Here is a 22,279-nt window from a genome sequence, read left to right on the forward strand (position 1 = left end):
ATGCAGGCATCCTACGCGGACCTTGTACCGGCATTCGTCACGCCGCAAGTTCTGTGCGTCACCTTTCGAGGATTCTTTCCGAATCCAAAGTCGTCTGGAATCAAATGTGAAAACGGCGGCTGAAAGGAGCCCACCCGTGCCAAAAATCCACCAAATTTGCCACAGACGGCGGCAAAGCACAACTTGGGACGCCGCAGTTCCCGTTCCCAGTTCACGCCGGATCAGCCGGTCAAGTGATGTGGCCTCACGGTTCGGAGGACCCGGGTTCCATCCCGACCCCGCCTGTGCGGAGTTTGCATGTTCTCCCCCGTGCCCGCGTGGCTTTTCTCCGGGTGGCCGCTCCGCTTTCCTCCCACATCCCAAAAACAAGCGACATTCATTGGACACTCCAAATTGCACCCGTCGGTGTGATTGTGGGCGCGATCGGCTGTTTGTCTCGACGTGCCCCGCGATTGGCTGGCGACCAGTTCACGGTGTGCCCCGCCTCCTGCCCGTTGACAGCTGGGATAGGCTCCGGCACTCACTCCCCGTGGCACTCATGAGGATAAGCGGCTCAGAAAATGGATGGATGGATGGATGGATGGCCTTTTTTTTTTTTTTGTACGCAGCGGCCCCCCCACAGACGTGTTCTCTTCCTTTGGGCTCGTCACCGTGTGTCCTCCTTTCCCACGTCAGCCTCTCGTCTTCCTTCCTTCACGTCATCCGTCGACCTTTCTTGGGCTTTTTCGCTCTTTTTGGCAGTTCCATCCATCCATCCATCCATCCTCACTTGCCTTCTGGAAGTTTCCAAACCATCCGAGCCTTCTCTCTCTGTCTCCAAAACGTCGAACCTCAACCGTCCCTCTCGTGAGCTCATTTCCTGTCCAACCTGGTGTAGGTGTCATCATTTCCTCTCGTTTGACCTTTGCCACCCTGACCTCTGACCTTCCTCTCAAGTGTCCCATTTCTTCTTCTCGTCTCTCCTCGTTTGATTTTGTGGACTTTGAGCTTCTGCCAGCAAGTTTCCTTCTCTCCTTTCCTGCGTAATGGACTCGACAAGCCCGGATTGGTTTCCACCCGAAAGCGACGCCACTGCGCCATCTACTGGGACGTTTTTGTCATTGCGGCAGTTTTGACAAACGACAGACAAGACTCTGGATCGACACGCGGGCTCGGCGCCGGTTCCAGACGTACCCGTTGACGAATATGCACAATGGTGGCAATGATTAAGGCTCGGATTCCATTTCATAAATATGAATGATCATAATGAGTGGAGGTGAAGAAGAAGAAGAAGATTGATGTCCCAGGGCGCGCTGGGATCGCCCCGTTGGAATGTTCGCTTCCGTCGTGCCGGGCTGGCATCTTGTCCACGGTGCCCCCCCCCCCCATCCCAGCCCAAATTGCTAAGCTAGCTAACGTATCAACGCTCCGAGAGGAAACTTGCTTAATTTCAGAATAAAACTGGCGCACAATTTGGACACGGGGAAGTCCCTTCAACGGGCTCTTGTGACGTCATCCCCCGGGTTCGCGATGACAGGCCCGAAAGGAGAAGCGAAATACTGCGGGGTGGTCTTTTATTGTGAAGGCGTGAAGCGGATGTGCTGCGATTGTCGCCCGACGCTCTCTTGACGGTGGTCTGGCCCGTGTGGGGGCGACTGGTCGGACTGCGGCGTTTGCGTTTTCGGCCAACATGGAGCGAATCTCCGTACGATTGACTTCAAAGGGATTCTAACCAGCGCCGGGGGAAAATGGCCGAGAGGTGAGTCCGAACCGACCCGCATTTGCACCGCGAGCCAGCGTCATTGGCTCGGTCGGGAAGGAGGACGGACGGACGGACGATCGTCGCGTTCGTTCGGGCCGTCATTCGTCAGAGCTGTTTTTCTCGCAGAAAAAAAAAAATAATAATAATAACGATCAATAAATTCATAAATAAAACCGAGCCCGTGGCAGGTGCGCCTCCCTCGGCGTGACGCTCGCCGGGCTTTCGCGGTTTCCGGCCGGGGGGGCCGCCGGTGACCCCCCCCCCCCCCCCCCCGGAGAAGGCTGCCGGCCGCGTGCACCTGTCGGAGCGAATCGTCCTCAACTGGAATGCGGCTAGCGAGGATGCTAACCGAGCATCGGGACGAGGAGGAAGGAAGGAAGGAAGGAAGGAAGCTGCTGCTGCTGCTTTCTTCTTCTTCAGCATCCTCACCATGGATAGCGGAAGCCAATCTAATCTTAGTGTGATTTCATCAATTGGGACTTTCCTTCCCAAATGCATCATTTTTGGGGTTTGATTTTTTTTTTTTTGGTCACTTTTTCAGAATGTCACACTTCAGCGATCAATCTAAAGAAAAATGTCAAGTCGTCCTGCCTTCCTCCTCCCGTCCCGACGCCTCGAAAGGTCTCCGTCGCCTTCTCCCCTTGCACAATTTCATCACGGAGGATGGAAAAATGTTGTCTTCGTTCGTGACTCATTCAGGCGGCACCGCTTGTTCAGGACCCAAACGGGCTCACCGTGTGGCGTTTGCAAGTTCTCATGGTTCTCTTTTTTTCTTTGCCTTTGTACGGATGTGGGCGCTTAGCTATCCATCCGTTTTCTTCACCGCTTATCCTCACGAAGCTCGCAGGAGTGCTGGAGCATATCCCGTTTGTCAACAGGCAGGAAGCGGGAAACACCCGGAACTGGTCGCCGGCCAATCGCAGGGCACGTCGAGACAAACAGCCAAAGGCACTCACAATCGCACCTACGGGCAATTTAGAGCGTTCAATGAATGTCGCATGTTTTTGGGATGTGGGAGGAGAAAAGCCACGCGGGCACGGGGAGACCATGCAAACTCCGCACAGGCGGGGGCCGGGATCGAACCCGGGACCTCAGAACTGTGAGGCCAACCGTCCCGCCGGTGTTTCGCTTGTCTATACCAATTAATAAAACGACACCGATTCATTATTATCCGAGATTGGTTACAGGTGTGAACGTTTTTTTTTTTTTTGTTGTTGCGACCAGTTCAGGGCTCACACCCCCCCCCCCCCCGCCCCCCTGTTTTATAGCCACCGTTGGATCAACGTCAATCGATTTGTGTCCCCGACTGGGGAATTTGGCCGTCAAGATTTGGGACGGGGGCCACAGCAGCTTTTTGGAACGCTGAGTTGCCGCTCAACTCGCGCTTCGGGCGTTCTTCGAATGCGTTTGGGCCGGCGCGGGAACGGGCGCGCTTGACCTTTTTTTGCTTTCGCGGATGTTTGCGGAGCAGACGACGCTAGCACAGTTAGCCTCGCTGCATAATTGGTGCGCAGCGCATTTGCGTGCACTTCCGACGGGAGAAGAAGGGGCAACATGTCACGGGTCAAAACATTTTGGGGAGAATGTTTTTGTCTGTTGACAAAAAAAGAAACTATGAAATTTCACCAACACGTTTCCTGGACCGCCAACAGCGCAGCGACGTATCTGATTTTGATATCTTTGGACGCGTCCGCCAAATATCAAAAATGACCCTCGATCGAAGTGACCACCATTTTGGAAACTTTTCTACGGCGGTCAAGGAAGGGTTCAAAACAAAATGGCCGACTTTCTGTTCAACTTCAGTCGTGAGTCATATTTTTTGTGTCAAATACATCCACGTGTGTCCCTGAATTCCGGAGGTCCTTGAAGGCAATCCCCGGGTGAGGGAGTGCCCTGTGATTGGTGGAAAACCAGGAAATGAGCGAGCGTTGATTTGTTCTTGCTGTCATGATGCACATTTGGAGTTTTGTGTTTGTGAGCTTTGAAGGCCGATCGGGTCCATAAATGCTGATATGATCATTTGGTATGTTCATACGCTGAAGAAACGTGAAGGAAGAAGTACTACATCAAATTAATTACGAAACCGCATTTCCTGTGATTGTTTAATTGGATTCCGAACGGATTCCTTTTGAGGTCCAGTTCGGGTTCCAAATAAGGGTTTGGACTTTGAAGTGAGCGTTTGAAATTGGGGTTCGGGGACAGGGTTGGGGGTTTTCGAGTCCGGGTGTCCAGGAAGGGGTTCAAAGCAGGTTTGGGGTTTTGGATTGCAGTTTTTAAAGCAGGTTTACCATTTTGAGCGACTAAAACCAGTTCCCTCCTCTTTTAGCGGCTTGGGACTTTGTGGGCTGCGTTACGGTTTGGAGCAAAGTTGTCAGGTTTCAAACGCGGTCTGCGGTTTGCTGTCAAAGGGGGCTCTCCAAGCCGGCTCCAAAGGTTTTCGTTGCGATCGTGTTGACCCGTCGGGATGCGACGGGCCAATCTTTGCTAGCAGCTAGCAGCGGATGTCTGTTGAATGGGGTGGGGGGGGGGGGGGGCACTTTCCCACTCTAATGGGATTATGTTTTATTGTTGTAGTCGGGGCGGCACGGTGGATCAGATGGAAAGCCTTTCCCTCGCAGTTCTGAGGTCCCGGGTTCGATCCCGACCGGGTGGGCACTCCGGTTCCTCCCACATTCCCAAAAAATGCAATATTAATCGGACACTCTAAATTGCCCCGAGATGTGGTCTCGATGTGCCCTGCGATTGGCTGGGGACCAGTTCAGGGTTTACCCCGCCTCCTGTTCTCAATGAACAGCTGGGATAGTCTCCAGCATTTGCAACCCTTGTGAGGATAAGCTGCTAAGAAAATGGAGTTGGTGTGTGGCAGGCATACGGTGAGATGCGCGCGTGTGTTGACGTGACGGGCGAGGCGGAGGCCATTTTAATTGCGTGTGTCTGTGTGCCGATCAGTGACAGCTTGTGGAGATGAAGGAATCCGCCCCCCCCCCCACCACCACCCCCGCAGCCTTTGTTGTTGTTGTTGTTGTTGTTGTGTTGGCGGCAATATTTCAACACGCAAAGCAGCAGCAGCGGAACGCTTTGATTTGCGCACACTCACACACACACGCCTCAGGGGGGGGGGGGGGGGGGGGCAAGCGCGAGTCGTCGGTCGCATCCAAAAACGCTTCCGGGAGGCCAAAATGTTCGTTGGGCACCTGAAGGAACGCGTTGATTATTGATGTGGAAAAACGTGAAATGGTAACAAACAAGTCAACGCAGGCAGTGGGATTTTCGCTCATGTTTTATTCTTTCAACTAGTCGATAATAATAAACGCAAAGAAGACGGCGGCCACAACGGCTCAGCAAGCTGAAATTATTGTAAACTTGGCAAGTTGTTTTTTGCAGATGATAAAGAATATAGGCGGCACGCCGGATCAGCCGGTCAAGTGATGTGGCCTCACGGTTCGGAGGACCCGGGTTCCATCCCGACCCCGCCTGTGCGGAGTTTGCATGTTCTCCCCCGTGCCCGCGTGGCTTTTCTCCGGGTGGCCGCTCCGCTTTCCTCCCACATCCCAAAAACAAGCGACATTCATTGGACACTCCAAATTGCACCCGTCGGTGTGATTGTGGGCGCGATCGGCTGTTTGTCTCGACGTGCCCCGCGATTGGCTGGCGACCAGTTCACGGTGTGCCCCGCCTCCTGCCCGTTGACAGCTGGGATAGGCTCCGGCACTCACTCCCCGTGACACCCATGAGGATAAGCGGCAAAGAAAATGGCTGGATTGATTTTTATTTTTTTTTTTCTTTGTGCGCACTGGCCACCCGCAGATGGTCCATTCCAGACGTGTTCGTTTCCTTTGGGCTTGTCACCGCGTGGCCCGCGATTTGCTGGCGACCAGTTCAGGGTGTAGTCAGCCTCCTGCCCGTTGACAGCTGGGATAGGCTCCGGCGACCCTTGTGAGGATAAGCGGCAATGAAAATGGATGAATGTATAAAGAATCTATTTCCGTGACTGTGGTTGCATTGTCTGTCTTTGTGTTGCTGCACCTTTTTTGTTCAAATATCCATGACTAAAGGATCCTAACTACCACGCTTTTAATGTCCCTTCATGGTATTTTGTACAATATTTTAGCATAAGTCAGCAGACTTTTGTCCGACAAAAAAGATCCGTGTCGTTTGGATCACGGCCGACGAGGTATGAAATACGACGTCGGAGCACTTGCGGAGGCGCTCCAAGGGAATGGACGAAGGCGCAAATGCGGCGAGCTGCTCCGTGTCCTGCGATTGGTCCACGGGGTTGCGGGCTGCGGGGGGGGGGGGGGGGTCAAAGTGCGCCGGCAAAGCCACTGGAGTGTGTTTGTGCGTAATTGAGCTGCGAGAGACTCGAGGCGAGCGCAACACGCGGCGGCCTTCCGGGCCGGAGGACGCGCAAGACGCCAACCGCTTGAAATGCCGCTTTGCTTTGCTTACCTTACCTTACCTTATCTTACCTTAACACGCGCCCGGATGAGTTACCTTTGCGGAGGGTCTCGCCATCGCCAAGGACACGGTTGCTAGGAGACCAGCTCCCCCGCACTCGACGGATACGCAGCATCCATCCGGCGGAGCGCGTACACCTGAGCGCTCGAGGTTCCCGTTGTTTTCCGCGCGTCCGTCGGAAAAGATCAAATGAAAAAAGAATAACAAAGCTGGAGAAAGCCCGTCGACGTCGCTGCGCCGTCAAAGTTCAAATGCAAAATCAATTCAATTAAATTCTGCCATAATAATCATGATGAAAATGAAAATGCTCAAGTTCACGTTTGCTATTTTTCTTCCAAGGCAGGCTCCACTTTTTTTTTTTTTTTCTCTAACGTTTACTTAAATAATCAAATTATTTGTATTTTTACAATTACTTGACAGATCAGATAAAACCTTTTTTGATTTTGTTTTTAATTTCCGTCCCATTGCTGAAAAACAGGAGATGATTTCAAATTGACAGCACAGAAAAAGTGATTATGATTCAGTTCACGTTTTGCTGTGTAACACAATCAGCAAAAAAATGTTTTTGCAGATGTTTGCAACTGAGATTTTCCACGTTTGCTTCTGCCGCTCGCTGCTTTATTCCGGAATAGATGACATTCTTCTTCTTCTTCTTCTTTTTTTTTTCCTTCATAAAAATTTGAGAAGGCTCCCAAAGTGAAGTGTCGTGAATCCTTTTGGATGCACTCGGTGGCCCCACAAAGCCTTCACTTCCTTTTATTGTTTTTCCCCATTCGTCGGTTTTATCCAATGAAGTCCAATCAACAATATTTTTTTTTATTACCCGATAGAAATTGCTTTCGCACAATCAAACCAAAATAACACTTACTGTCGATGTGAGGCGCAGGTCTTGTCTTTGTGCGCTCGGGATCCGCATCCGCACTTTCCAGTGTAGCATCTGCGGCTTTGTGCGTGTGTGGCCTTAAAAGGAGGAGGCGGGCCCGGCGAGTGACGTGGGTGTCGGCCAACGGTCGCCATTTCGTCCTTGTGGAAAGATCATCGGTGCGAGATTTTTGATCCATTTTTTTGGGGGGGGGGTTTTCCTTTTCAAGTCCGATAGTTTTCTGCAGCGTTGACGTCGACTCAAGATGAAAGCTTGAAACTTTCAGTGAAAATATCATTGAAATATGATCTGCAGTTCACGCCTTTGGAAACGGTATTTTTGCGCACTTTCACAACTGCAGATACGATATTATTTCTGCATTTCTTTCCCCCATGAATTTTCTTACTCTATTCCAATTTCCCGAGCGGGAGACCGACCGGGCTAATCCGGGCCTTTGGGCATCAAGTTTTGCGTGGCGGTCTTTGAATCTGCGACGATCCGATTGGAATCCCGGCGATTCGATCGGCGACGAGCAAGCGTGCGCTCGCGGGCAAGATGGCGACGAGCGGGATCGTGCGGCACGATCGTCCATCCGTCCGTTATCCGAGCTGCTTAGCCTCACGAGCCTCAGGGGACAGCTCGTGCCCACGCCCGCCAGCTTCGGGTTGAAGGCGGACTACGCCTTGAAGCGGTCGCCGGGCAGGCATCGGCAGCGGCGCTGAGCGGGAATCGATCCCGCGCAGCCCGCACTAATGTCAGCGCAGTGATTTAAATGCCCCGAAGTCAGCTGATGCGTCGACGGCGGCGCGTAGCGTGCCGGGTGTGTCGGAAAAGAGCCGCTCGTCGTGCATTTAACATGAGCCGCCGTGCAAATGGACAAAGCCGCCATCAATGTTTAATTAGCAGAAGCTGCTTTATTAGTGCGTGCGTGCGTGCGTGTCACGTGACATTTTCTTGATGGCCACCGACGGAACCCTTCTGAAGCGTGCAGCAAAGGCAAAATTCTCCGTCATTCTTTTGAACCTTCTTCCTATTTTTGCCAATACGGTTGTCGGGGGTGGACCCAAATGCACGACTCAGGTGAGAGGTAAGCAGTGCGGAATGAGCCTTTATCCGTTCCAATGTCGGTTACCGACCGGGGAGTCGGTCCAAACAAGCAGCGAGATCAGTAACGGCAGGCTTACGGGGTAGGTCGGGAGTGGAACGCGGGAGGTAGGCGCTAGTGCGGGAACGAGGCATGAGAGGCAACGGTCTAGCAGAGTCTCTGTCGTCCCCCCGGGTCCGATATGGACTGGGTCTTAATCGGAGGTCATGAGGCGCAGGTGTGACCCTTCCGATTAGCCGGCCACGCCCAGCCCTGGCCGGAATCCGGGAGCATGACAACGGTCAACTTTTTGGATCATGATTATGTCGGATACTCAACCTGGGGGGTGCGGGTCCTTCCTTCCTCGTGAGATATGAAATCAGAACACTGCTACTGAATTTGAGCATTACATTTTTTTTAACTGACTTAGCATAAAAACCAGGATGCCAAGTTTGGATATTGCAATCCAAAGTTGTCTTAAATCAGGTGAAATTTGGCTCACGATCGCCCGATCATAAATTGCGATCGAAAACTACTCAGGAGCGAGCTTGGGATACTTTGCCGCCCGACTGAAGGGAGCGACCCTTAAAAGGTGGCTGCTGTAGGCAGTACGCTTCCGGTCCAAATTTGTTTTCACACCCCTTGAAGGGACACGGGTCCAATTTTTGTTGTTATTTTCAAAGGGAGGAATTTCACAAGTTGATTTCATTACATTCATTGGTGATGAATTGAATTTGTCTTGTCAGCGCTTGGGTTGCAATGACGAGATGGCGCAGAAGCTTCGTGGTGCGGGAGGGGGGCAGGGGTGGACCGGCACCTCCGAGGCTTCTGAGGCGTCGCCCCCGGGTCCGCTTGGCTTTTGGGAATCGAACCACGCGGGGGTCCCCGGAGGCGAGACGCGCCGGGGATAGAACGAACGGAACGCCGCCTCGCGGCAGATGGCGGCGGGGGGAGGAACCCGACGGCTGTCTCGGAAGAACTCGTCGGAACGTTCGTTTCAAGACGCGCGGCGTCAATCGGCTTCCGACGAATGCGATCGTCGAACCCGCGTTCAAATGGGATTGCGCCAAATAGCCGTCAGTCCGTACTCTGAGCCGCTTATCCTCACGAGGGGAGCGCCGGAGCCCATCCCGGCTGTTATCGACCGGGAGGCGCGGCGCGCCCTGAACTGGTCGCCAGCCAATCGCAGGCCACACGGAGACAGACGACAGTCGCACTCGCAATGACAACCTGGGGGGAAACTTGGAATTATTCCAATAAACGTTGCACGTTTTGGGGAGGTGGCCCAACCGGAGAGGAAAAAAAACTCTCATAACTTTCACGGCTGAGTACAGAAATGTATGCGGGCCTCGCCCTCCTTTCGTCACTCGCCCGACGGCCGCCATCTTGAGGTGACGGAAGAAGTGAGACGTGCGGGGGGGGGTCGACAGCCGTTCGGATGACATACGTCGAGGCCGCCATCTGCGAGACGCGACCACGTGAGCGGCTGGCGTTGTCGCCGCTTTCGCCATCCGAGCGAGCGAAAGTCGTCCGTCGGGCAGATTCCGCAAGTTGGGAGAAAAAGTTCAAATGGCGCAAAATCGCCCTGGAGCATTCGAGAGCGTTCACAGAGTTGCCGTCAAGCTGTTTTCGCCACCTTGAAATTGGTCACTAAGGCGGCAAAATAACAGACAAAGTACAGGAAGCGTCGTCGCGTCGACGTGGGCCGGAAAGCAAAAATGTCATCGGGGCAAAAGCTTCAAACCACTGCAGTCTACATATGGATTTTTGTTTGCCTACAGACATCGTTCCAAATATTTTGCAATCTTGGCTCGCTCCTTGCGTGACGCGAAATCACTGGTGTCAAACTCAAGGCCCGGGGGCCAGATCCGGCCCGCCACATCGTTTTACGCGGCCCGCGAGTGTTGATTTCAATTATTTTTGTCAAAATCTGTACAAAAATTTCAAATGGTCATGCGTCATAAATAATAAGTGTTGACATATTACAAGCAATTTTGTATTACCAAATATGAATAGTTAAAAAAAAAAAAACACATAACCCTTGATTTCTGATTCCAAAGGTAGATCAGAAATTGATGATGGAAATACGATGAGACGATTGAATATTTGTGTTGTTTCACAGTCATAACGACATAACTGAGGGAAACCGGAACCACATTGTGGCCCGTGAGAAAAATGAGTTCGACACCCCTGCTCGAAAGACGAAAGTTGACAGACATCTTGCACGTTGTCCGTGATTTACGGTAAACGAGAGAGCGGACGTAGGAAGATAACAATCTGCTGAGTGGTCGTTCAGTCTAATTCGAAACCTCTTCGCCGTTCGGTCTGGATTGGAATCTGGAGGATTTGCATTGCCGAGCAGAACCTTTGAAAGGCACAAAGATAAAATGGAGCACGCACAGGAATGCAAAATGAGCTCTGCAAACGTCGCATTCAGGGACGCGTGCGGAGGCGAAGGGTGTTTGGAAGGCTTCATTTCATCCAAAAACCGCCCACTGCCGGAATTGTACTTTTTACAACCCGAGAAGTTTCGTACGCGCTCGCCGGGTTATTGGATGCAATCGGTCCGTCGTCGACCGCACCAAAATGCGCCGCTTCGCTGGCAACTCTTCGCAAAGCGGAAATCCAAACGCTGCCAGCCAACGAGAAAACAAGAAAAGACGGCCGCCCGGTCCACACCCTCGTTCGCCGGCACGCGCCCAGGCCCCGCCTTTTCAAGCCACCCACACGCGGCAGTACGACGTGCGGATGACCACCCCGAGAGGACAAAAGTAACACCTGCACCTCACGCGCGCAATGTCGAATCGTACAAAATCGATTTCTTTGAAAAATCTGCAATTTTCTTTCCCACCTCGGGGGTTCGAAAGCAGCCGTCGCCGTCCCAAACGTTGGCGCTAACGTCGGAACTATCCGACAGCTGTCAACGCACACTTTAGACGCAGCGGTGTCCCACTTTGCCGCTACATCACCAATTTGGGGTGGAAAACTGAGACGGCGTAAAACTGCGTACCGAAATATCCTCGGACTTTTCTGAGCCGCTTATCCTCAAAATTCAGTACCACGTCATTCTCGTCTGGCTCTTTGCGGGTTTTCAACAATTTGCTTCGTCCGAATTGACTTCACAGGGTGAAAAATAGCAAAATAAGCCCCAATGCTAACGTAGCTTAGCTCAGCAGGCTTGCCGTTTGTGCGCCGCTAGGTTGGAGTGGGTGGAGATCATCGAGCCGCGCACGCGCGAGCGCATGTATGCCAACCTGCTGACGGGCGAGTGCGTGTGGGACCCGCCGTCGGGCGTGCGCATCAAACGCACGGGCGACAACCAGTGGTGGGAGCTGTTCGACCCCAACACGTCGCGCTTCTATTACTACAACGCCTCCACGCAGCGCACCGTCTGGCACCGCCCCCAAGCCTGCGACATCATCCCGCTGGCCAAGCTGCAGACGCTCAAGCAGCACACCGACGCCGCCAGCCCCCGCCACTGCGCCGCCGCCGCCGGAGGGGGGGGCGCCGCGTCGGCCGACGACAGCCCGGGACGGAACAGCGGCGTCAGCCGGGAGGGGAGCACCTCGTCCTCTCTGGACCAGGAAGGGACGACGGACAAGCAGGCCGGCAAAGACGACGCAGAGCGGTGAGTGTCGGGACCGGCGGCTAGCGTAGCGAGCTCCGGCGGTGGTACTCTCGATCCACGTCGCAAGCAGATGCAACACCGCCGCCAAATCGAAGTCGTTTGTTGGTAAGAAGCTAAGAGCAGTCACAGAGGGCGCTAACCGCTAACCGCTAGCTAAACTCATGCAGTAGTCGACATTGTCAAACGTTTGGACTCAACCAGTCCTTAAATCTCCAAATCAAAATCGTTCCTTCACAATCCGATGAAGGCAATGGAGCAAAAACAAAAGTGGCAACCGAGCTCCAGAAAAGTCCTCGACTTAACGCTCGGGCTTTTTGTTGTTGTTGTTGACAAAAGGTCGTTTTCTACCCACTTGAGAGTCCTTTCATGGAAAAGAAAGTGGCAACCGGCAGCAGTCGCGCAGTCCACTTTTGCGTCTGAACGTAAGCGGACAGCGCGTAGCAGCTAAACGGCTAGCGCGAGAGGCTAACGAACGGCTTACGTTCTTGTCAAAGTCCACAAACAGGAGTTGAAACCTTCAAACCAAAGTCCTCTGTTCACAAAAGAAATCTAGGAATCGACGGAGCCTACCAGGGACCCAGTCGAAAGACTCAGGCAACAGAAGTTAGGCGAAGGAGCCAGATGGGCTGTCGCCTCTAGCTGACCCGGTGAAAACTGAAAAACCACGGCAGCACCAGAACAGGCGCTCAACGCCAGATGATCGACAGAGGCCGGCCGGGCTCCGCCACGTCGGGACACGATCCGGGATGCGAGCAAGCGCCAAAGGCAGCGCGGCGCAGCGAGATGCCGGCAGGCGAGACGTTCGCGTAACCGGCTAGCCAAGTACGGAGCGGAGGTCCCGGAATCCAGATCCCGGACCTCCAGATCCAGAGCGACAAACACGGCGCTAAATATACCAATATTCAGAATCGCACGTGGACGCGTCAGGCGCAAATGAGGCGTTTTGGCTCAACTTCTTGTTTACGACGCGGCCTCGCTGTGCTATGCAAATGTTGCGTTTCGCCTTGAAAAGATTAACGGGGCCAAAGGGAAGCGTGACGTTTTTTTTTTTGTTTGTTTTTTTTTTCCCTTTTTGTCGTCCCGTTCTCACGCGGGCGCCCATTCAGCGGCCGTCAGCTGACGGACGGATTTCACGGCGCGTCGTCGGATCCGCGCCGCGAATGCAAAGTGAGGCGCCAATTTGTTGGTGAGGAAAAGGTGGCAGACTGCGCAAGAAGACGCGTTTGACTCATCAGGGGAACTTTTGCAGACCTTCTTTTCTTTTCTTCACTTTTTTAACCAAAGAGTGGCAAGCTGGAATTTGCTTGAATCTCCTCTTCCCTTCGCTCCTCCCTTTTCCTCCTTCTCTCCTCGCTGGGTCCCCCCCCCCCCCACCCACCTCTTGTCCTCCTTTTGTCACCTCGTCTTTGCCCCTCTCCCTCCTTCTCTCCTCGCCTCCCCGCCAGGACGTCGCCGTTCAGGTGGAACACGGGCACGAAGGAGCGCATGCTGATCAAGGTGACGGACCGGGAGCCCAGCTTCCTGTCCCACCAGGGAAACGGTTTCTCCCCGCGCGAGCCGCCAGCGGCCTCGCAGAGCCGTCGTTCGCCGCCGCCCTCCGAGCCCGACGCCTCGCCGGTCCCGTACCCGGAGCGCCGCCATTCTCCTTTCCTGAAGCGCGCCGAGACGGGCGGCACCCAGCGGCGCTCGTCGGCCGACTCGCAGCCGTCGTCCCCGCGCTACGCTTACGAGCCGCCGCTCTACGAGGAGCCGCCCTCCGAGTACCAGCCGCCGCCCATCTACGAGGAACCGCCCTCCGACGTCCACCTTTCCGATCCCTCCTCCTTCTACGGCACCGGAAAGTCACCCGCCCGCAAGACCTCGGGGCCCCTCTACCACTCCCCCAAGCAGTCCCCTTACGGCCAGCTGGTTCTGACCCGCCAGAAGTGTCCGGATAAGACACAGAGTCTGGAGTACAGCCCTGTGGGGAAGGAATACGTCAAGCAGCTGGTGTACGTGGAGCAGTCGTCGTCGTCCAGCCCCCGCTTCAAGACCGCCGACCGCCTGCTGCGCTACGGCACCGCGGGCGGCTACGGCGGGTCCCGCGGGGGCTCCTACACCCTGCAGCACAGCCAGTCTCTGATCAGGGACCCCCGCCTGGTGCTGGACTACAGCGGCGAGGGCGGCCAGAGACTGCTTTACGAAGACGCCGTACCCTGGTCGTCCAGCCAGACTCGCTCTCTGTCCTCGTCGTCCCCCGGCGGAACCCGCAAGCGCAAGAGCCGCAAGCCGTCGCTCCCCCAGGAGCTGGCCCGCGGCGGCCTCGACGGCGACTTCGGGGGCACGGCGTCCGAGGCCGTGCTGGCGCAGGCCCGGCTGGCGTGGGAGGCGCAGCAGGTGATGAAGCAGCGCAGCAGCTGGGACTCGGGCCAAGGCGGCGCCTCGCAGGGCTCCAGAGACGGCTACGAGAGCGACGGCGCCGTGCCGCCGCCGCTGCCGGGGCCGGTGGTGAGGGCCTTCAGCGAGGACGAGGCGCTGGCGCAGAGCGACGGACACCTCTGGAAGCGGAGCACCTTCGAGCGCCTCGGATTCCCGCAGGCCCTGCTGGAGAAGAGCCTCTCCGTGCAGACCAGCCTGGCCTCGCCCGAGACCTACCTCCACCCCTCGCAGGTAGCCGCCGCCTCGCGAGCCGCTCCTCCGCGCCTCGGCTTGACTCCTCGCTTCCTGTTTCAGTCGGAGGACCTGGGAGCCTGCGCCCAGTTTGAGGCCAGCCGCAACGCCAGGAACATGATGCCGAGCGCCAGCTGCGGCGTTTTCCCGGAATTCACCCTGCGGAAGCCGTCCTCCGAGACCGACATCGAGAACTGGGCGTCCAAGCACTTCAACAAACACACGCAGGTGTCACGTCCGCTCCGAACACGCGCCAGCGCCCGGAACGCTGGCGCAAACGGCGCCTCGGCCTATTCTTGCCGCTCGTTTTGAAATTCGCACTTTTCATTTTTTTTTCTCCCGTGGAGCCCGACCTCCTTTGACAACAATTCGCGGCTTACAGGACGTCGGATGAGGTCGCGGCTTCACACTGCGTCAAATTACGACTCGGCCGTTTATCCACATTCCGAGTCAGCGTTCCATGCACCTATTTTTTCAAACAAATACGTTTGGTATATTTGGCCCATTTATGTACGGGGCAGAGGGACCGAACCCTGCTGCGAGTCATTTTTCCTAGCTAGTTGTTGATATGAAAACTTTCAAACGCCACGAATGACGCATCTTAACGTTGCAATTCCCCCAAAATAGCCTTCAAGCATTTTGATTTCAGCTGGGCAAGACGCAACAATTACTACTTTCCTTTTTGCCGGGGCTCTGGCGACATCTTGCGACAGCTTCGGCCGTTGCACAAAAATCGGTTGCGGAGAGGTGTCAAACCTGTCAATTCAGAGTTTTTTTTTTTTTTTGCTCTCGACTGGCGCCCCCTGTAGTAAAAATCCGAACGTGCGCGCAGGGCTTGTTCAGGCGGAAGGTGTCGATCGCCAACATGCTGGCGTGGAGCAGCGAGCCCATCAAGAAGCCCATGATCGTCACGTCGGACCGCAACGTCAAGAAGGAGGCGGTGGACATCTTCAAGCTCATCCAGACCTACATGGGCGACCGGCGCACCAAAGCCGACCCCCTCTGCGTGGCCCTGGAGGTGCGGCTTTGACCGTATCTTTCGCAATTTTGTTGATATTTTTGAGAGTTACTTACAGCTCCCAAATTATCGCTATTGGCGGTCCAGCCTGGTTCACTGTGTACGTATATAAAGGAAAGAGAAGCAGCCTTGAGATTGAACCCTGCGGGACGCCCTTTTCTTGAACCCGCCGTCCCTGACTCGGGCGGTCTTCTCCAAGTGTTGCTCTCGTACTTTCTAAGAGGGACTCGCCACTTCCTCCCTCCCGCCCGCGGTTCCGGGGCCGTAAAATGACGAGTCCGTCCCCCGTGTCCGACAGGTGGTGGTCCGCGGGTGGAGCAACCAGGGCCTCCGCGACGAGCTGTACATCCAGCTGTGCCGGCAGACCACCGAGAACTTCCGCTACGACAGTCTGGAGCGCGGCTGGGAGCTGATGGCCGTCTGCCTGGCCTTCTTCCCGCCCACGCCGCGTTTCCACAACTACTTGGAGGGATACATCTGCAGACATATGGACCCCCTCAACGACACCAAGGGTACGTTGGGAAAAACAGATGCCGTCCTCCTTAAGCCCCGCCTTCCCTCCTTCTGACCCGATTGGACGCTCGCGCTTGCCCCTCGTTAATTACAGTTAATTACATTTCCACTTTCCAGGAACAAATTTGACAAAAACGCAAGGTAGTGAGCTTTTTTTTTGGCTTTTTCAAATCTGACCATACGCTAAATTAGCATTTTTATTGGAATTATAATTAATATATAATTATCATAAAAATTATATATATGTAATACTTTTTCATGACATTCTCAATATCACTCTCAAGGGGGAATTCTATCACGTTTAATAGTTTGAATACACAATAGTCACAGTAATAATAACAGCATACTGTCATGATCAAAAATGAAAAATCATTCATATTGTTACGACGCGGCCTCGCTGTGCTATGCAAATGTTGCGTTTCGCCTTGAAAAGATTAACGGGGCCAAAGGGAAGCGTGAAGTTTTTTTTTTTTTCCTTTTATAATAAATAATTGCAGATTGGAAATATACTGTAATACTAAGCTATAGCGATGGGATATATAATTTTTAATTTACTCAGCAATTATGACCCAAATAATCAAATAGTTTTAATAGTTCAATTATATTCAATATTACTTCATATGCAAGCAAGAGATCAGGAAACCAGATCAAATATTTTCATGACTTTTAAACTTCCCTTTCTACTCGCTTGTGTACGACTTTTTTACAACTTTTTCCAAAAAAGGGTTATTATGATTATTCTTATTCGTTGGTGTTATTCTGTTCAGGAGTTGCTATTAGCAGCTATGCTAAGCACTGCTACAGGAAGCTAACCAAGGCGGCGCTGACCGGAGCCAAGAAGGTACTGACAGGTGTCATCCGCTCCGGCCCGGCCCGGCCCGGTCCGGTCCGGTCCGGTCACGCGTGTGTGCCCCCCCCCCCCCCCCCCTTCAGGGTCTTCAGAAGCCGTGCCTGGAGGAGATCCAGCACGCCCGCAACGCCATCTTCAGCCCGTCCATGTTCGGCTCCTCCCTGGAGGAGGTCATGGCCCTGCAGAGGGAGCGTTACCCGGACCACCAGCTGCCCTGGGTCCAGACCCGCCTCTCCGAGGAGGTCCTGGGCCTCAACGGGGACCAGACGGAGGGCATCTTCAGGTCAGCCTTTTTCTGGGGTTTTTTTTTTTTTTTGAACCTCACACGGGAGGAGCGCGCCGTCAACGTCGCTTCCGGTGGTCCGGTTCACCCACCCGCGCGAAGGTGCCCGGAAACGCAACGGGAAGTCATTTCGATCTGCGTTTTTTTTTTTGATTTCCCTTCTTTTCCTAGGACTGAAAGGTTCCAAATTGAAATGTTCAGATTTTTTTTTTTTTTTTATGGACAAAGGCCCCGGACGTCCACGTGATCATAATAGTAACCGGGTTGCGTTTCGGGGTCCAGGGTTCCGGGAGACATCGACGAGGTCAACGCCCTCAAGCTTCAAGTGGACCAGTGGAAGATCCCCACGGGTCTGGAAGACCCCCACATCCCGGGTGAGCGTCATTTCGGGTGACGAGCGGTGAGCACACCCGCCTCACGCTTCTGTGGCCGCGGGTCCAAATCCCTCTTTGGGCCCTCCGCTTTCCTCCCGCGTCCCCAAAATGTGCTCGCTCGCTTCATTGAAGACCCTAAATTGCCCCGAGGTGCAAATGTTTGATTTTTGTCCCTCAGTGGACTCCGATCGGCCGGCGACCAGTCAGGGGTGTGCCCCGGCTCTCCCCCGCAGACGGATCAATTTGTTCTGTCCGTTAGGCGGCCATCTTTTTCCAGCCTTCTGTCCCCAAAATGTTTTTTTTTTTTTTTTTTTTTTTTTTTTTTTTCTCCTCGTCGTCGCGTCCGCCGACAGCGTCGCTGCTGAAGTTCTGGTACCGCGAGCTGGAGGAGCCGCTCATCCCGCACGAGTTCTACGACGAGTGCGTCAAGAACTACGACAACGCCGACGCCGCCGTCCAGGTGGTGCTGGGCCTGCCGCACATCAACAAACTGGTGCTCTGCTACCTCATTCGCTTCCTGCAGGTACGGCAACTAAAAAGGCACAAAAACAAAAATGAAAAATGAAATCTCATCCTTGGGGAATGAAATCTATTTTGTAAATGTATTATTGATCTTCCGATTTTTTCACTTTAAAAAAGTCAATAAATTGTTAATTTTAATAATAGTACAATACATGCAACCTGTTCAGCGTTGTCTTCAAAATGATGTCATTAGGATTAATAATTAATCAAGAGTTTGCAAAAAGTCATAAATAATGAATGTTGTCATTATGAGGATGGTGAACGGAGAATTTTCCCGTGAGGTGATTAAGACAAGCAAATGTGGAAAAAGTCTTTCATATTCGGACGCTTTGTGCTGCAAATATCAGTTTGTGGTTTTGTAATTTGCGAACATTTACAAAAAGAAATTAAAAGCGCGGCCGTCATTGAAATTCATTTGCCAGATGGTAAAAAAAAAAAAAAAAAAAAAAATCACCTTTCGGGGTGATTTTGGTAATTTTCCGCCCCCCCCCCGGCCTTTGACCCATTTTGCCTCTTGGGGCGCGGGGCAGGTGTTCGCGCAGCCGGCCAACGTGTCGGTGACCAAGATGGACGTCAACAACCTGGCAATGGTGATGGCGCCCAACTGCCTGCGCTGCCAGTCGGACGACCCCCGCGTCATCTTCGAGAACACCCGCAAGGAGATGTCCTTCATCAGGCTCCTCATACACGCCCTCGACACCCGATTCATGGACGCCGTCCTATAGCCCCGCCCAAAACCAACCAAACAAACGAGACACCTTCGGCCTTCCGGGTCTCGCGCCGGCGTGTGCGCTTTGTCCTCGGCCGATCGGCCATCTTTTCGTTCCCGAAAACGGGCGCCAGAGTGCTTCTTCGTAGAGATCGAAGGGGTCAAAGGTCGGCACACTCCCACCCACAGCCCCGGAGTGCGATGATGATGGGGCGGGGCGGGGGTGGGCTGAAACAAACAAACAAAAACAAAAAAAAAAAACGCTACCCATCACGACTGCAAATAACATTTTAGGATTCGGCAAAAAGTTCAGACGAGCTCGTCGTGAAGAGTAATTAAGTACAAAAGTGACTTCGTTCATTCAATTCACATCAAAGTGAAAGCGAAATTGTGTACCCGAGTCCAAAAAAATAACAAATTGGTCAAAGGTGAAACATGGCCAATACTGGATTTCAACCATCTTCCAAGTGGCATTCTAATATGGCGGGTTTACATTTTGATCGTGTTTGGATTCATTTCAGCGATTCTTTCCTGCGTCACGAGAAGGAGCCGGCGTCCCCCTGGCGGTGTTCCGAGCCCACTATGATTCCCCTCTTGTCCAATTTGGGGGTCGTTTACATTTTTTTTCAAGCCCCCCAACACACACACTTTTTTTTTAGCAGTTTATCTCCTTTTGTTCAAAAATTTGGCTGTACGCAATTATTATGGGATGGATAATCCACAAATTTTTGCTCTCGGCAGTCCGCGATAAGCGGCCGTCCGTTCTATTCCGTGTACCAGCGGGTGAGGACAAAGTGCACACTAGTAGGCGGGCCTTCAGCCGGAAATCAAGGCTACGGACCAAACGCTGAGCGGGTTTTCGGTCCACCTCCGCAGATCAGGACCAACCAGGACGCCCTCGGGTCGCGCGACTTCCTGCCGGCTGGCCCGACTCACCGCCGATTTTGCGAATGTGTCTTTTTTTTTTTGTTGACTCGGTTCTGGAGGTGCCGGGGTCAAAGTGCAGAAGGCAATCCCGGAAACCTCCCAGTCGCGGGACGTCAAAATTGAAGGCGGAATAAATGCTCGGCAGGCTTTGTGTGTGAAAGAGGTCCCCGTTTGACCCTCCCTGCTCCCCCCCCCCAAAAAAAAAAAAAATTCTTTCAGGGCTGCCTTGAGATACGAGTATCCCCCAGACACAACTTGTTTTTTTTTTTTTTGTTTTTTTTTGTGGGGCGTGGGGGGCAAGTGAATGTAACGGCAAACAGACAACGGCACGTCCTGTATTTAAAACAATGTCCACTTAGCTTTATGCCAACACTAAATGGGAAACACCATAGACGGGCTAACAAAACTAACCTTGAGGAAATATTTCAGTATTTACACACATATATTATTTATTTGACGACTGCAATAGTTCTGAAAGTCGTCTTTCAGCCGATCTCGATTGACTGTTTTATATTGTGTGTGTGTCCCCCCCCCCATGAACGACTCATCTGATCTCAAGGCCCCCCCCCCCCCGCCGTTCTTCAAATTTGGTTTCATTTCTTCGTCTTTTTCATCAGGATTCTAAAAGTTCACCTTAACGTGTTTTTTTTTTACCTCTTTTTTATTTATTTGTAATTTATTGGCTGCCTTCCAGGCGAACGTCCACGATGTACATTAAGTGTCGGAAAAAAAAAACAAAAGAAAGAAGAACCAAGTATGGGGAAAGTGTTGTGAATGTGAACGTGAGATGAACGAAATTATGAAAAAAACTTTGGGTAAATTTGCTCACATTGATCGAAGTTTACCAGTCGTCCTTGTGGGCGTGGCCAATCAGCATGCAGACCGTCGCGGACCGACGTCCGAGCGGGTCGCCCTTTGCAAACGTGGACATTTTTTCTTTTTCTACTCGGACGAGCTGAAGCTGAGGACGACTCTGAGGAGCGCGTCGAGACGTTTGTGTTGCTGTTGTCGTCGTCGTCGTCGTCGCTGTCACTTCCTGTCCGGTCTGAACGTCGGCCACACGTTTGGCTTGAATAAAACACTCCGAGGGACTCGTTTGGTTTCTCGCCGGTCGCCGTCGGTGTCGAACGGACCACATTTGGTCCATTCAGAAAAATAAAATCAATTTCATACGCTCCGTTCAGCCCAATGAAACTCAAAGTGCGCTACGCCAATGTACAACTTTTTTTCTGGTTTTTTTTTTTTTTAACTCCTAAAAAACATTTTTCAAGTAGAGTACATTTTTCATTTCACTTATTGCTGTTAAAATGACAAAAGTGCAATATTTGCTGACAGGAATACCAAAGTTGACACAAAAAAACCCCCCACAAAACTTGCCCCCGGAACACGATGCAGAACACCAGAAAGGTGGCTCAAGTTTATGTTTGAATGCCCCCCATCATTATCCATCAATTAATTGCCAATGTTTGTACAGAAAATTTGCTGAAAATTGTCCAATTAGACCACAAAAACATTGCCCCCCCCTCAAAAGTGCACAATTTTTACACAAAATTGCAACGGTATAGCAAATTGAATCCACTAAAAAGACAAAATTATCCATCAATTAAATGCCAATGTTTGTACAGAAAATTGTCCAATTAGACCACAAAAACATTGCCCCCCCCAAAAAAAGTGCACAATTTTTACACAAAATTGCAACGGTATAGCAAATTGAATCCACTAAAAAGACAAAATTATCCATCAATTAAATGCCAATGTTTGTACAGAAAATTTGCTGAAAATTGTCCAATTAGACCACAAAAACATTGCCCCCCCCAAAAAAAAAAACAGTGCACAATTTTTACACAAAATTGCAACGGTATAGCAAATTGAATACACGATATTTAATTCTTCAACTTTCTCAGGTTTTGCTGAACGTGTTACAGCCATAAAATGCTCAAAAGAATCAAGTTTTATCAGTTTGAAAATGAAGTATGGTGTCTTTGTAGTTTATTCAATTGCAATTTTGGTTGAATATGATTTGCAAATCATTGTACTCCGTTTTTAATTCCTATTTAACACAATTTCCCAACTTCATTGCAATTGGTTGTTGATTTTATCGTTGACATTTTTTTAACCCTCCCAAAAAACATATTGCTTCTTGTCCACTGAACAACATGACAGCATTTCTAACTGTATTGCGCAGTATTCCTATTGAGAGACGGCAGCGCCCCCTTGTGGTCATCGTGCAAACCTCACAAGCGTCTGTTGCGAGGTCCACGTAAACCGCGATCCTCCCTCGACAGCATCAAATTCAAAGAAGCTCCGGCGTATCGATTAAAAAAATACTACTAATAATAATAATAACAACATTAGGGTGACGCACTTTTTCGGGAACGCCTGACGACGCTTGTAAAATGCCGTGACCCGGATTCGAACCGGGGTTGCTGCGGCCACAACGCAGAGTACTAACCACTATACGATCACGGCTTGCTATCCTGGCGGACGGCATCTGGCCCCGATAAGCGGCTTAAAAACACAACAAGGAAATTTTGGCCAAAGATCACAAATGACAAAAGCCAATCTTAAGGGAACGAAAGCGATGTGAAATGTTTTCTTCCGACTTGAATGCGGAAGTAGGAAAAAGCCTCCCTCTCCTCGGACCGAAATTTGCCGAACTTT

The 22,279-nt window shown here is 52.1% G+C and overlaps 1 protein-coding gene and 1 non-coding gene across 3 annotated transcripts; one reads left to right on the top strand and one right to left on the bottom strand.

Moving 5' to 3' along the window:
• The first annotated feature begins 9 nt into the window (after positions 1 to 9).
• Positions 10 to 20,983, top strand: arhgap39 (Rho GTPase activating protein 39). 2 transcript variants are annotated; one of them, XM_061824897.1, is made up of 11 exons: positions 10 to 1,738; positions 11,345 to 11,773; positions 13,219 to 14,422; positions 14,486 to 14,650; positions 15,255 to 15,440; positions 15,739 to 15,952; positions 16,721 to 16,794; positions 16,887 to 17,086; positions 17,369 to 17,460; positions 17,814 to 17,983; positions 18,513 to 20,983. In XM_061824897.1, exons 1-11 carry the CDS (start codon positions 1,728 to 1,730, stop codon positions 18,705 to 18,707), a joined length of 2,940 nt encoding a protein of 979 aa, XP_061680881.1. In that variant the 5' UTR covers positions 10 to 1,727; the 3' UTR covers positions 18,708 to 20,983. The 2 variants fall into 2 exon arrangements, with proteins under 2 accessions (XP_061680881.1, XP_061680880.1); XM_061824896.1 differs by lacking the exon at positions 10 to 1,738 and adding an exon at positions 6,646 to 8,148.
• Positions 20,984 to 22,015: 1,032 nt separating this feature from the next.
• Positions 22,016 to 22,087, bottom strand: trnah-gug (transfer RNA histidin (anticodon GUG)). Its single transcript has one exon. It is a non-coding gene; the product is annotated as a tRNA-His (tRNA).
• Positions 22,088 to 22,279: the final 192 nt, after the last annotated feature.

This window comes from Syngnathoides biaculeatus, chromosome 7 (assembly GCF_019802595.1).
Source record: "Syngnathoides biaculeatus isolate LvHL_M chromosome 7, ASM1980259v1, whole genome shotgun sequence".
In the NCBI taxonomy this organism is placed as follows: Eukaryota; Metazoa; Chordata; class Actinopteri; order Syngnathiformes; family Syngnathidae; genus Syngnathoides; species Syngnathoides biaculeatus.

Bases quoted from the DNA above. Each gene is read 5' to 3' on its own strand.
- arhgap39 (XM_061824896.1), top strand. From the start codon at position 8,129: ATGCACGACTCAGGTGAGAG. The intron at 11,774-13,218 runs GTGAGTGTCGGG...CCTCCCCGCCAG, and splicing joins GGCAAAGACGACGCAGAGCG to GACGTCGCCGTTCAGGTGGA. The intron at 17,984-18,512 runs GTACGGCAACTA...GGCGCGGGGCAG, and splicing joins ACCTCATTCGCTTCCTGCAG to GTGTTCGCGCAGCCGGCCAA.